We start from the raw sequence: 16,703 nt of genomic DNA on the forward strand, positions 1-16,703 counted from the left end.
AAATCAACACAAGAAATTATTGGAAATGAAAGCCAACCAAATATGAGCTAGTTTAATGTTGGGACTGGGACCCCTGCCTCTAAAATATGACAAGCTACTGATAATAGTCAATTAGTGGTGGCCCTAAGTTGACATTACAATTCTACAAGCAAATGATATTATAGTCATGTTTCTGGTTCACATCAACCACCCCCTAATCAAATCATCCCTGACCCCGAAAACCAATAAACCGAACCAACTGATGCACACCCCTAGCTTCATGTATAAAAAGAATTTGGACAAGCACCACAGACAGGACAGGACATGAGAGAGTCGTCGAATTCTGGTGAATAATAGGATATGGAAAATAAGTGAACGGTATTTTCTAATATGAAACATATCAATATATATATATATGCAAACCCTATCTATTATACAATATGAATTGTAAGACACAAGTCAAACTATGATCTTTGAGATACTAAAACTCCAAACTCCCATCAGTTGTTGTAGGGAATCTAAAGTGTATGGTTTAGACTCACTTAATTTCGGAGTGTAGAAGTGATGATGATTGCCTCTCGACATTCATTGCAGAAGCTGAAGACAGGAATCCTGCAGTTTGGAATGATGATGATGAAGAGGGAGCTGGGGCCGAGGCTGCAAAGGTGGAGACACCGCTTGTGCTACTGGCATTTAAGCTGGTTCCAGCAAAGGACCCTTCAGTAGCTTTAGGTGCTGGTGGCCGATCAATCTCAAAAACGCCTTCTAACATCTGAACCACCTTGCCCATCGTTGGCCTTTGAGATGGTTGCTCTTGGATGCACCAAAAGCTCACCTGAATTGCTCGTATAACTTGTTCCATATCCATCTCCTGATTGGAAAGCTTTTTGTCCATAATGGCCTCCATATTACCCCTTTCAAATTCTTCATATGCCCACAAAGAGCACTTCTTCTGGTTAGTCTCTTCAGAGACTTCGAAGTTCCTTTTTCCACTCACTATTTCCAGTAATACCATACCATAACTGTACACATCAGATTTGGAAGTTATAGGAAGATTGGCCAGCCACTCAGGAGCCAAGTATCCTCTAGTACCCCTCACATGACTTGTCAAGGTTCTATGTCTGTGGTCCTTTGGGTTAATGAGCTTGGCGAGGCCAAAATCTGATACTTTGGCAATGTAGTTCTCATCCAACAGTATGTTCTCAGGCTTTATGTCACAGTGAACTATACAATCTCGGCATTCCTCGTGAAGGTATGTGATACCTCTTGCTGTCCCCAAAGCAATATTATACCGTTGCTCCCAGTTCAAAAGCCTTCCCGACGAATGATCTTCTGAAAAGAGGAACTTATCAAGAGAACCATTTTTCATGAATTCATAGACCAGTAGCCTGTGGCGCCCTTCAGAACAAAACCCAATTAATCTCACCAAATTCAAATGGTGTGTGCTACTAATAGTAGCAACCTCCATTCTGAACTGCTTCTCTCCTTGCTCAATTCCTTCCAGCTGCTTCACTGCAGCAACAGACCTATTAGCCAGAACTGCCCGATAAACAACCCCAAATCCTCCTGCACCAAGCTTCTCCTTAAACCCCTTGGTTGCCCGCTGAAGCTGATTGAATGTGAACTGCACAGGGGCACCAGAGGCATATTCAAGAAGTGCATATTGAGATGACAGTGATGCAAATTTAGAACTATTCCTAAAGCACCAACACCACAAACCACCCTCCAACAGGATCAAACCCAAGACACTAGCCACAACCACAACTGCGACAACCCAGCCAGGAACCCTCCCTCCATTCTTCTCCTGAACAGTTTCTGAAACTGCAGTAGGATTAGGCATTGCAGGCCCACATATCTTAAGAAATGAAGTGCTAGGAAGGGTCGGCGCCTGATAGCCACTAACAAAATTTGGCTGTTTAATATAACACATCCCCGTGCCATCTGCTAAAGAAGTCGAAGCAACACAAGCACCATTAACAAGACAGTTAAACCTACATGCTGAAATACCAGCAGAAAAAATCTGCTCAGATAATTCCGGAGGATAAGTCAAGAACTTAGCATTATCCAATTGCAACATAGTTGCATTAGAAGGACAATTACTAAGTTCAACTATCCTCCTACACCCTTTTCGACTATCATTTGGATCAGTAAGCACAAAATTCTGCGAAGGACATCCACAAGTTGGATCAGTTTCATTATAACTACAAACCCCGAAATTCCCACAATAACCAAAAACCTGACACTGATCAGTTAAAGCAGCCCATCTCACATTTTGAGTCCCACTACCCTGTGTAGAACTATAAATCCTAAGATTTCCATCATCATCCAGCTTGAAAAACCTTAGAATGTTCCCTTCATCAGCATAATCACTACTATAAACAACATTCAAAGGGTTCGAAAGACTAGGATCAGAAAGTGAAAGAATCCCAATAGGCTGCATTCCCAAACTAGGAGAAGACAAGTTAACATTTGCAGAAGAATTCAACCCAGAATTATAATACACTATAGAAGCGTTCCACAAAAGTGACAAGTTTCCATTATTCATAAGCCTAAAAGAATACAACCCAGATCTCAAAACATGATTATTAGTGAAATTCTGTCCAGGAACAATAGTATCAGTTGGGTTATCAAAAGTAGACCAAATATTCGATACCGTACCGTTTTTGAGACGAAAATTTCCATTATCATCAAGAGAAGCTGAAGAAACACCACGATTTACAGTTCCTGAACTCCAAACAACAGAACCAGAAGACCCACTTATGAGCTGAAGGTCACCGTTAGAGAGGAACCGTAGTTCACCTGAGATATCAACTGCTCCACCGTTAACGGTATCGGCGCCTGCTTTCCATATGGGTATATTGTTGTAAGAAATAGCCGCAAAATAGGAACTCTGGTTTGTGGGGTCGAGCTGTAGAAACGAAAGAGAGAAGGTGTTGTTTGGAGATGACCATTTGGAGTTTGGGTTGGAAGCTGAAAGGGTAGTATTAGGAAGAATATCTGCAGCTTCTATGGTGATGATAAGAATGGTGAAAAGTATGAATAGTAGTCTCATTTTTGGAGGAAATGGGTGAAGAAGAATGAGGTATTTGGTGTGGATTTATGAGTTGTGTGCCATTGTTGTGGAGGTGGAGAAAACAGGGGAAGGTGGGAAGAAGAGTCCACTTTGACTTTACATTTCTACTTTGGCCTTCTTTTGAGTTGAATTTTCATTTTTGAAATACTTTTTTGGCCAGAAGAATTGGTGTTTTGGTTTAATAATTGAAAGAAAATATCAAAATAATAAGTAACGTGTTGTGATTTATTAATTCTAGAATAAAATATTTCGATATAAATAAATACTACTCCTATAAAATATAATTCTTAATAAGAGAGCCTTTCTAACATCCTTAGGGGTATTCTTGTCATTTTGCCTTAGGCTTTCTTTGGACATTCAAAGGGGTATTCTTGTCATTTTGCCTTGCAGATATCCAAAAGGGTAAGCTGGTAATTTCCCCAGTCGAATTTAAAGAACCTTTACTGACGTGTCTTTCCATCTTTGTTACATCAATTTATGACTTGTTCAATGTTGTATTTGTTGGCTTAAGTTATTGCCTTCTGCTTAAATTTAATGTTATTTTGAATTGGAAGAAATCGATAGATTTCCAGGTGATTATATATATGTGTGTGTGAGGAGCTTGGGGTCAAGCTCCCTGCTCCTCACATATTATATGTTTGTACTGTAGTCATAAAACTTCATTTTGCTATTTATATTTTAATAGTTTTGTTTCAATTTATATGTTTTACTTTCATTTTTAGTATGTTAGATATTTAAATTATGAAAAGGACTATTCTATAAAATTACAACAATTAGCAACTTAAAATATTTCAAAAATATATTAACAAATTTATTTACTATATAAATTTTAGGGATAAGAGTTTGAAAAATATCTCAACTTTGATTGGATTTGTTGTTGCGATACTAAACTTTCATGAGGACCTATTACCTCCCTAGACTATTTAATACCGTATTTTAAAGATATATATTTGCCCACGTGGACATAAAAAATAATGCAAAACTATAAATAGTAATGTGTCCACGTGGGCACATATATATCTTTAAAATACACTATTAAATAGTTCAGGGGTAAAAAATATGGTTTTAAATAGTCTAGGGAGGTATAAGTCCTTAAGAAAATTTAGTATCGCAACAACAAATCCGACCAAAGTTGGGATATTTTTCAGATCCTTATCCCTAAATTTTATAATGTGCCATATAAATTGAGACATATGTGGTAACATGTTATTTAAAAAGTACATAAAAATAAAGTATTGTAAATTACAATAATTAACAACTTAAACTATTTAAAAATGAGAAGATAGCCACATAAATTGAGACAAATAAAGTAACATACATTGGGCGCTTAGGAGCAGTAAGTGAATTCTCTGATTTGTCCTTCTACTTCAATTTCTTCTATTTATATTTAACACATTTTTTTTTGTTCAATGTATGTTTTACTTTCCTTTTAAGTATGTTATATATATATTTAAAAATTACAAAAAAATAATATTATAAATCACAATAATTAACAACATAAAATATTTAAAAAATATATTGAAATTTTGTTTGACTCTCAAAATTTTACATGTGTTCACATAAATTGGGACAAAGAGTAATATATATATATTATTTGAAATTTACAAAAGACATGTTTTACACTTAATACAAAGTAAATTTATTTTTATACATTATTATATATTTTATATTTATACAAAATAAATACATTACTTACATAGATGTGTAAACAATTTATTATAATAATATATAAAAATGCATAAATATTGTTATAAGAAAGATAGACATAACTCATAAGGGCGTAAACCTGAAAATGCGATTATATATGTAGTTTTTATTTTTGAATTTTTTTCAAAATATAGATTTTAATGATAAAAGTGTCTATTATAACAAAAAAAAAAAATATAAACACATATAAATTTATTAATTAAATATATGACATTAATTTATCTCAACCAATAAACAAGTTGAGTTTTATACAAAAGTAGTCTTATTATCATGATGAATTATCTAAGAACGCAATAAATTTATATAATCAACCTCAAATAATTCAAAGTTTGAAAACTAAAACCTCATGAAAATGGGAGTAAATGAGAAAGTCAAGTGACTGATTTGTTCAAACAAAGACAATGTCAAATCTAAACACCAAGTTTGGCTTTTCCCAACTAAAAATACAAGTCTTGCTCCTTGACGACCACATAAGTATATTTTTGGAATTTAATTACTTTAAATAAATAGATCAAAAAATTACGTTTAGTATATAACTGAATTTGTGAGACAATAAACACCTATTAAGAAAAACATTTAAGGATATCATGTTAGAGGGGTTCAATCTTCATGTTCGAGGACATCAAAATTGACTTTCTCATTATTATATTCTAATTTCAATATGCTTTGTCATTTTCTTGTACATCAATTCAGTGGCGGTGCCAGAAATTTTAAGAAGAGTGTCCAAGTGCTAAAGTGAGTGTTTTTCCTAAAAAGTGAAAAAAAAAGAGTTATTACTAGTGAGATTCGAACACTCTTTCAAGACGCCTGAAACCACTAGGCTACATCATATTATTGTGTCAAGGGAGTCCAAAATATGTTATTTAACCACTTTGTTTATTATTTTACTTGTATATACAATATAATTTTCCGACAAGTGGTGTCCAATTGAACACCCTGACTTAAGGGTAACTACAATTCCAGATTGATCAGACTCTAATTATTTTTCATTTACTTCGATCGTTCAATCTGTCTATCCTTTAAACCTAGCATACAAATTCAACTATACCTTTTGTTTTTAATGAGAATAACAATAGCTACAAGCATAATCACCAGTCCATGAAATAATATAAAATAACTAATTACAAAAGAAGAAAATGATTCTTGTATTTTATTCTATTGATCTCCCACATCTTAACATAGAGAAGATCTCTTGCGAAATGTGGCATATAATTAAACTAAAAATATTACTACCACCAAAATTTTAAAATCTCATCCTAGGCTTCAAAAAGTTCTTACATATTGCAACTATCTTAATTCTAAAATCCATATTAATTATATTACCCTTCTATGAGTTTTTTAACATTTGTTGGATAAACTTCACTATTAAGCTCAGAATTAAAGGCCTTATTAGCAAGCACAACATTCACAGCTTCTGTGGGATGCAACCCATCAAACCACACAAATTTGTTCCTATTTGAACAAGCTTGTCCTCCATTTTTGCACAAAGTTGAATTCCCACCTTCCTTTATTGTTAGTACTTCACAACAAGGATCTCTCACATTATCAATACCTGTGTTTAAATGGCAAATTTCAAGAAAAGTAAGTCACATAAATTGAAACAAAACCAGTATAACATAGTCGTGCATACTAAGAAAATATAGGACTAGTTTAACCTATTAATAGTTGATAAATTCATCTTTCATTCACTAGCGACAAATTAATTTTGTAGCTAAACAACAAAATATATCATCAAAAAAAATTGTTAACTACACAAACTATTTATTTAACAATGAAGTTGATAACTAATTCTAATTTTTTTCATAGCAACCAATCTCTCTAGGTTAAAAATCAAACGACTTTCTCAAATTAATACTGCAGATTGTCATCGGGGGTGGCTATGTGACGTTTTTCTATTGAGTGCAGTACACACAATTCAGACTTGAAGTTCATTTACACAAGTATGACAAAGACAATTCTAAAGAATGAAACTAAGCAAAACTTTTTTTAGATATCATTCGTTAATATAACATGAACATAACAATAATATTATAAAGCAATATAGACATTTATTCCATCGATCCATCGAGAAGAAAGTAAAGAAGACATACCAAATTGAGAAGGAGTTCTTATGATATTCCTAATGATGTTGAAGACATCAACATAGACAAACTTAGAATCAGGCATTTTTTGCATCATGTAATCCAACAAGCTCCTTAAATTGGTATTGTAGAGACCTAATGGTACATTTATTGTTTGAACGCAATCATGTGGCGTTGGAATTGGGAGTCTAGCGCGTACCATTGGACTGCAACCATTTGGATATAATGACATTACCACAAATTTCCGTCCACCCAAGTCGTACAACTTCTGTAAAATCAAATCGTATGATTTAACGAAAATATTGTAATGACGGAAGAGGCATAGCCAACAAAAGGTGTGACCGTAGTCAGTACCTGGAGTTGTTGAGAGAGTCCAGTGATCAATTTAGAAATGAAACCTGGAAGAGTAGAATTATTGAATGGGAATTTCAAGAAGTAGTTTAGTGAGAAGTCATTTCCACCAGTTCCAACTACAAATAAGTAATTGCTTAGTGCTTCATTGCTTTTGCATCCAAGTTGCTTTTCCAATTCAGGTATTGTTACACTCTCTAAGTTTCTGATTTGTTCATTCATGCCCATCACTTCTCCCTAACAATTTAATTTATTTATAAGAATCAAACATCAATATATATTCCTCGTTTTTCGAGAGTCAGACAATTTAAAATACATCGTTTTTCGAGAGTCAGACAGTCAGATAGTTTTTCGAGAGTCATTCATGTGGTTAAAAATATGATCTACAAAATCACAAGCCTACTACCTACATCGTAGATTGATGTACTTTAAACAATTGAGATTTGATAATGCGATCTAAAATAACTTTATTATTATATTGTACTAAAAAGTTCCCAAGGAGTTTCATTAATTAACATATAACCGAAATAGTTCATTTTTGTATAAATTTTCAACAAAAAATGTCCCTTTGTTGAAGAATATATTTGGTTAATGCTAAAAAATTACTAGTACTAAATATTTGTTCAAGTATACATGGTTAAATATGATGACATTGTTAATCAATATTTCACCTAGAAAATACCTCTTTCGTTCTTTTTTAGCTGTCATAGTTTTCTTTTTAACAGTCAAACGATATGAATTTTGACTTACATTAAGCGTAACATGACAATTAAAAAAGAACGAAAGGAGTAAATAATACCATGTAACTTTATGACAAGTAAAGAAGGAAAGAAAGAGAAATGAATTAAAGAACTCACAGAAACAACACCAGTTTCATCAAGAATACCAGAACCACCAGAAGCAAAATCAACACCTTGAAGAATGGCATTCCCTTTAGTTGTAGGATCTTTAAATGTTGGAATTGGACCAAGTTTTACATGTTCACCAAGTAGATCAATCACATTTTTACCATTTGTAAATCTTCCTGTTGGACCTTTTACATAATCTACTCCATATGGCAAATAATTTGCCTTTGCTTTACATTTTTCAATAAAATTGTTGTTCCCATTATCAACCAATGAGCTACCAAATATAAACATTCCTTTTATTTTTGTGCTTTGATCATTAAATTTGCATTGACAATTGCATAGAGATAAAAATGACAAGAATAAACTTAGGATGATGAGAGTTTTTGCCTTTGGAGACATCATGTTTTTTTGTTGTTATATATTTTTTATTTGTTTCTTTCCTTTTGTGTGTTCCTTTTTATAAGAAGATTAAAAAAAAAATTGAGTAATGGATAGGAATAAAATACTACAATGCAAAGTTAGAATTGAGTAGTAACTAACTTTGAAAGTGTTGACTCCTATTTTTTCGATTCTTAATTACCTGTTATGTTTTGTTTGACACGTGTGACTAAAAGATAAATTTCATTAAAATGTTCTTATTTATTCTTTGATTTCAATTATAACAACATTTTCTTCTTTACTTCTATTTGATTTTTGAAATAGATAAAAATATTAGTAGTACGTATATTAATTTGTAAGTTTAACATTTATAGTGAGGCAAAAATCTTAATAGCTATCAATCACCTTCTCTTTTCTTTTGAATCCTTTGGAGTAAAAGGATCAAAATTGTCCTTTATGTTTGAATTAAGAATTAAAGTAATTATTGTGTTTTAATATGGAGCACTAAATAGTCCTCCATGTTTCAACAATTGGTACACTTTTAATACTCTTGCAAACAGCCATCAAAAATTTAAGAATTAAAGTAATCATTGTGTTTTAACATGGAACACTAATAGTCCTCCATGTTTCAACAATTGGTACACTTTTGATACTCCTGCAAACAGCCGTCAAAAATTTAACAGTGCTTTCTCTTTTACACGTGAGAAAGATTTCCACCCTTGCCAACTAAATCTTCCCTTTCTTTTCCCTCAGATATCCATAATTCCATAACTTTGATTCCCTATGAAACAAATAAAATCAAAATAAAGACTGATAGTTGGAGAAGTAAAACTTATTCAGTTGCATTTGTTGTTTTTGAAGAATGTATCTCCCTTCAATAGAAGTCTACGACGAGAGTAAAATTCTTTATTTTTATGAATGCAAAGCAGTCTTTATGGTCATAGAGTCTTCTTCTATGTCCTCTTAGATTGTTTGAACTCGAGGAGGGTGCTATGCATATTGGTGTCTTGTTCCTCTACAAGCAAGTTTCTTGCACACGAGGTGCTCGATCAATTGTCCCAGTGATAATTTAGCCTTGGTCCATTCTACTTGTTCCAATTATGACGGATATATTCTAACTATTAGTAAGCTCGAAGAAGCACGCAAGAATTTAGAGAAGCCTGGAAGTTGAAGAGAAAACGATTAGGAAAAATTCAATATTCTATCTTTTCTTGTTTGCAATGTAATTAGTAAGCTCGAAAAAGCATATGTTTTTCTCGTAGTATAGGAAAATGTATCTTTTTTATTTTTGTGATGTAATGGATATGATACGTAATGTATTGGTTTCAATTTGTTGAGAAGTTGGCTTGAAATTTTTGATATTATATGTGTTGATGGTGCAAAACTACATCAGATTTGTACTAGAACAAACAACACTAAAATTTTAGTAAACCTTTACCAATACCGCAGCAGAGCACCAACAATGCGTCAAAATAGCTCCAAAAGTTCATCAAAATAACATTAGAATTGCACTTAAACAATACTGACCATAAACAACATTTGAATTAGACCAAAACAGCAGCATCACAATAGCCTCTAAATCAGCATTAAACTTGCATCAACACCACCACCAGAAAGCACTAGAACTGCACCAAAAACAGCAACAGAAAATCACTGTAACAGCAGCAAAACAACACGAGAAAAGCTCCAAAAATAGACTCCAAAATTGCACCAAAATAGCAGCACCATATTCGCACTAAAACAACACAAAAATTGCACAAACAACACCAGATTCGCGCATAAACTACACCAAAAAAGAAAAAAAAACTGAAAAACAATAGCAAAATATAGTTTAAACTTGAAAAGCACATAATGATCCATTTTTTTACCCAAAAAAGTTGTATTTTTTTTATAATGCAACTCCACTATGTTGGGTTTGTTATGAATTTTTCCCAAGAAGAATTCATTTCTTCTCCTTGTCCTACTTCTCTCCGTTTCATATTTTTTTGTTGAACTTCCGAACATCTCCGTCTAACCTGAAAGCACAATATATATAAATATTTATATATACTTTATATTAGCTAAAAATAATTAAATGATGAAATGATTCAAAAATGATGTTAAAAGATAGTACATGTAGTTTATCACGAATAGAAGAAGTAGTTTCAGGCTGCACATCTTTAGTTTTGCAAGTCCTTTTGTTGTTACCAGACTTGTGGCAAGTACTACGATCTAGAGATTTTTGTTTCCTTTTCATCGTTGTTTGACTTGCTCCTACTTCATCAGCTTCTTTTCTTCTCTTCTTCTGCTTTTTTCCTCGTCAAACTCCTTGGAGGCAACGGGGGAAGTTTGTTAGATTTTGGCCACATTTGCGGGCCATTCATCAAAAAAATTGCATTCTCATATATTTTTCGGTACGTTTCCACCTTGTAGGAATCATGGACATAATCAAGAGTGTCTTCTCGATTAGCCCAAATAGCTGCAATTGCGTGCTTGCAAGGGATTCCAGTGAGACTCTATTTTCTACAACTACATGTTCTCTTCTCCAAGTCCACTGCCCAATTATCCATGATACTAGCTCCTATAATTTCATAGTTCCATTGATTTGACTTTCTAGGAATATATTCTCTGGCTGCCTTTTGATTTTTAAGCAATATATCTTTAATCTTAGGACAAACATCACCTAGATTCCATTGTTCTGCTTTCTCCTTGTTAGCTAGCATTCTAGCCATGGGCAGATATCTCAATTTCTCCAAAAGTGTCAAAATTGGCTTGTCTCTAGCATCAAGTATCATGCTATTGTATATTTCACACACGTTATTCAATAACATGTCAGATTTAGCATCTGAGGAGAAATAAGCCATTGTCCATTGACTAGGTTCTTTTTCATTACACCAAGCAACGGCATTTGGATCTAACTCAAACATATGATTCATGCATACAATAAATTGTTGCACAGTAGTAGCCTTTGCAGCAACCCAGAGTGTCTTTTTTAATGAGAAGCTACCAAAATCTGCCCTTTTAAAGTTGTTATGAAGGTGTCTCACACAAAATCTACGACTAACATATGGTAAAATATCTTTAAAAGCTTCAATGAGACCTTTTTGTTTGTCGGACATAAAGGTCCAACTAGCCTCATCCTCATGTATATCCAAATCGCTAGCCAAATAAGTCAAGAACCAAGTCCATGTCTCTTTATTTTCTTTCTCAACAGTGGCGTGGGAAATGGGAAATATATTATTGTTACCATCAATTCCAACTGCAGATAACAATTGAGTTCTGTACATTGGACCCTTCAACCAACAACCATCCACTCTTATTATTTTTCTGTAACCAGCCTTGAAGCCGAACTTGCAAGCAACAAAACAAATGTATATTCTCTAAGATCTGTATGGTTGTCCAGGAACCTCATTATCAGTGAACTTCATACGAATAGTACTTCCTGGATTTGCCCTATCCATTTCATTGCAATAGTCCCACATCATTTTGAATTGATCCTTGATATCACCATCGAGAAGCGAACTGGCCTTCCTCTTTGCTCTTTTAACTTGTGATAAAGTCACTTTAGCTCTTAGATCAAAACTCACTCTATCTCTAAAATCAGCCAAGCTACTATTTCTATTTGATCCAATTTCNCATACGCTTTAAATTTATTGTAATACAATGTAAATTACCTTGGTTATTATTAATTTTTTTTATTTTCCATCTTCCTATGTATTAATTTTTCTCATAATCTATTTTGTCTTCCTTTGCCTCAAAACATTGTTATCAGATATATATGTTATTATTTTGTTTCTTTTGTTTACTACTGTTCACCATGCTACTATATCTTTTGTGTCAATTTAGTTATCAATTTTTTTTTTCCAGGTAAAATATTAATGACCCATGAAATTTATTCTTGAAAAGCTCGATGTTTTCTTGATCTATTTCCCAAGTTATTATATAGATCTTAAGAGTATTGAATAATTATATGTTAGATTGAAGCAAATTACTTTGAATTTTATTACATCTACATCTTTATCTATTGTACTTAAATTTGACCTTTCTATAGCAATCAGTTGATTAGTGCTTTATTAATAGTACCTCTCTGATGGGATGTAATTTAAGCATTTTCCCTTGATTTTGTGGCAGAACAACACTATTATATTATATATAGATATATCACATTTGCATCATAAGAGCACCTAGACTATTCTACAAAATGAACTTGTAATTTTGTGGGAACAATCTAAATCAAAAGTTGAATTACGAAAATACTCTTTGACTATTAGTTTATTTTCTTAAGATCATTAAAAATATATTTTTTCATTTAAAATCAACTTCATAACTACACCTCTTCATTTTCCTAACTTATCATCTTATGATCATAAATAAACAATAAATAATAAATAATAAAAATAAAAAATAAAAATTTATTAAAAGTAGAAAACTCAAAAATTTAAAGTTGGATTACCATTTTGCTCTTATACTAAATAAAAAAGTTATAAAATATTTTAATAATTAAATAATAAATAATAATCATAAATTAATTTGTCATTTTCCCTTCACATAAAAAAAGAGAAATAAAACTTTTATTAAATTAGTAAACATAGTAAGTATATATATAAGTTGAACCAAAATATTTTAAAAACTGAATTATCAAAATGTCCATAAAATGTTGAATGACATCATTATCCTTCAATCAAATATTATTCCTATAATAATATTGTACATGAATTTAAATATACACTTAGTTCAATGCATTAGGCTATTGAATATATATACACGAAAAAACCCATTAATGTTTTGTCGTTTATTTAACTCCTATTTATGTTTTTTTCTTTCTTGAAGGTAAGTCTATCTTCTAATAAATATAAATAAATAATAATATAGCAAATGAATGACCTAGATAAATTAAAGACATAGAGTTATGTGTATTCAATTTCTATAAATGCTTTATCTTCCGATTCTTAATGCAAAAAGTAAAACATCTCTTTGTAGTAATAAACATATGGAGAATTGAAAAAGTTGCTTGGTATATTCAATGCGGAGTAATTCATTTGATCAATTCAATACAATATATTCATTTACTAAATGTTATATATTGTGTATATATAGTGAAAAATCACAAGACAATTATTTCAATTCATCAAGAGAGGATCACACTTATCTAACACAAAGAAGGAAATGATCAAGTAAACACCCAACAAGCGATACACTTAAAATGTAGAACATCTAACAACACTCTTAGACAATTGTAACTCTTCATAGCTCTTATATAAGTTCTCATAAGCAAGATTGTGCGTATAGAACTACTGATATACTTCAATTATCCCAAACAACACCAAATCTATCATAATTGAAATGACCAAGTCTTTCCAAGGATCATACCCTATCAAGAGGGCCCAAGAGGATCGGTGCATTCGATCCACCACTAGGGATTCACTCATAGATGTGGAAACACGAGTAGCATAAGCGGTGAATCATACTCCAAATAATATCAAGTACGAAGAAGGTGGTCACATAAGAATATACAGAAGAGAGGTCGAATAACACAAGATACTTCTTCCATAGTGCCCATATAAATAAAATTCTATTCATCCGACTCTATCTCTTGATTTTTAGCTACCAACAATCAACCAGACCCCATTACAATATTACAAATACTAGATTCACCAGACCCCACATACTTCTCACAGTACTCCATTGAATCTAACACTCTTAATACCAACAAACATCATAACTACACCAGTCATTTACCTTACTCTCAATTGTTACTAGTATCAAAGTCTTCTTAACAAACACATTATCGCCTCCAAAATTTTCAAACTATGGTACTCTCTCTTTCCAAATAAGTAATTCATGACCGATACGGGTCCCACCCAAGGTTGATAGCACTAATTTAAAATCTAAAAGTACTTTCCTATCCATATAAAGTTATTGAATCACGTACAATGTCAACTCCACGTAATCTTTCAGATCCTAAATTTCCACTAACATTCAAAACCATCATATACGTCATACCAACACTTAAAGAAATATTTTTGGTTACTCCAATAATTCTATATACTATAAGCTCAAAACCTCTACTCACCATCAAATACCTATGTAACATATAAAACAATCTATATCGTCCCACGACAAAGTAGTTTCAATCCCCTCGAAATCCTTATTAATCATGTAGAACTGTAGGTCCACACCGTTGAACATCAATAAGTTACCTATCATAATTTGAACAATCTAGCTCGACATAACCACTAGAATCTTTCACACATCATTGTTTGTCACCCAAACCACAACTCAATCTTCATTAAAGTCATTGATAAACTCTTAGTAATTCTGTGAACTAGTTCACATCTCACAGTCATATCTAAACTCATTGGTAAAAAAATCAATAAATACTTTAACTACAAATCAAGGGCTTATACGGGAAGTCTTATTCCTTCACTTTTCTTAAATTCTTCCCATGACACAAAATTCTAAATATCTTAAACCCTTCAATACACCAGACTCTTGTTCCTTTTGTTGACTCGCTTACCAATCTTATTCTTTGGCCAACAACCCTTGACACTTTTACCTTATCCTCTAAATAAAAACTTTGAATGAAACCCTTCCTTAGGTCCTTTGAAAATCAAAATAACACACTTTATGACTCAAAGCATATTCCAGTCCTTCCAAATGCTCAATATTCAATGCGATCGATCATTTCTTACCTTACCAATCCACACCTTGACAAATACACTAACATGAACCTAAACTCACCATGAAAACTTGAATTTTGAATCCAACTGTGTAACTCAATCCCTTTAACTATTAACATTAGCTCATACCTTGAAGATTTTTTTTATGAATTTACGTATCTTAGCTTATCATTGATCGCCTTTCCATTGACCTTATCATATCTTTCGCCATTATCAAACTCAAAACCACAAAAGAACTAGTCATCATACTCGAGATGAACGCCCGTACACTTCTTTCTCAAGTTTTATCTAATAGTTTTTAATCAATTTGATTATCCTGTGACACTATATATTACCATAATCAGAGCAAAACGGGTGAAATCACGTATCTCTGAACCCAATTTTCAACCCCTCTGAAGATACATTCTTAGCCCTTGCAATCAGAGAAAATATTCTTACTCTCACCTCATTCCGAAGGCTACACTATATCCCACTAATTTATTATTATTTTCATTATGACTCTAGCTCCTTTAAATTATATTCGAGCGGTGTTACATCATTTCCTAAGACTTTCCATACAATCATACTACACACTAAATAGTAACAAACCACAACCTTCGATACTCACAAGACGTCATTACAATACAAAATTCATTTAACCAACAATCTTTATCATATAGTTGCATCCTAATCAAATCCATCATGAACTCTTATTACCATTATGCTCAGTCAGCCTTTGACATCACCACGAAGTCAATTTTATCATTGACATGACACCTCAAACCTAGTTATACCAATCAAATCCAAAGTACTCGCTCAATTTTATACACACTTTCTTACAAAAATTTGGATTACCTTCACGTAAGTATACTAGTTGGGACTTTCTTTACCCATAAGGTTGTCATCCTAATATTGATCCACTTCCATGAATGTTACGATAAAATCAACACTCATTCAAAACCCCCGAGATACACTTTACAACCTGAATGCATTAATATTGTACCCAAAGATCCACTACTAAAAGCTTTCTTATAAATAATGCTTAACTCAAGCGTCTGTAGTAACAAACTAGTTGGTTTCTAAAATGTGAATGCAACATCAAATCTAATTATATGAGTATGTGATACAACTGATAACTCCTTAAGTAGTTAGTAATCACACTTGACATCAACGTATCCATTTTCATATACCACTAGTACCACATTGTGAAGTCTGTTAAATCCTCCACTAGAACACATCATACCTATCGAGAAGATTGTACCCAAATAGCCTACACATTTCTGCCTTATTAAGTAACTAACATACATTACCAAATCTGTTCGGTCTCTAGTCTGAAGTGATAAGCATCCCTTCGTAGATCAGGTCAATAACAGGAGTAACACATTCTCTAACTCTAAACAAGTAAGAATCAGTACCATTATAGTAGTCATATCATGACCTTCTTTGATATACACTCTATATGTGAAGTCATAGTAGTCGTATCATGACCCTCTTTGGAGCACAAGTTAATTATATGTTTGTATGCAAACTTTACCGAAAAAATTCTAAAATCTGAAAAAATCTGAGGTTTATTAGTTTGGTTTGATTTATAAATTTAAAAATTCGATACAATGGTTTGGTTTGGTATTTGAAAAACCCGAACCAACCC

At 32.6% G+C, this 16,703-nt stretch overlaps 2 protein-coding genes across 2 annotated transcripts; both read right to left on the minus strand.

Moving 5' to 3' along the window:
• Positions 1 to 382: 382 nt before the first annotated feature.
• LOC125845447 (G-type lectin S-receptor-like serine/threonine-protein kinase At1g34300) lies at positions 383 to 3,177 on the minus strand. Its single transcript, XM_049524957.1, has one exon. The coding sequence runs from the start codon at positions 3,029 to 3,031 to the stop codon at positions 518 to 520; it is 2,514 nt and encodes an 837-aa protein (XP_049380914.1). The 5' UTR covers positions 3,032 to 3,177; the 3' UTR covers positions 383 to 517.
• Positions 3,178 to 6,078: 2,901 nt separating this feature from the next.
• LOC125845452 (GDSL esterase/lipase At1g29670-like) lies at positions 6,079 to 8,441 on the minus strand. Its single transcript, XM_049524965.1, has 4 exons — positions 8,049 to 8,441; positions 7,195 to 7,428; positions 6,850 to 7,108; positions 6,079 to 6,311 (listed from the first exon to the last, which is right to left on the minus strand). The coding sequence occupies exons 1-4, from the start codon at positions 8,439 to 8,441 to the stop codon at positions 6,079 to 6,081; spliced, it is 1,119 nt and encodes a 372-aa protein (XP_049380922.1).
• Positions 8,442 to 16,703: the final 8,262 nt, after the last annotated feature.

The sequence above is a fragment of the Solanum stenotomum genome, chromosome 11 (genome assembly GCF_019186545.1).
Source record: "Solanum stenotomum isolate F172 chromosome 11, ASM1918654v1, whole genome shotgun sequence".
Taxonomy (NCBI): Eukaryota; Viridiplantae; Streptophyta; class Magnoliopsida; order Solanales; family Solanaceae; genus Solanum; species Solanum stenotomum.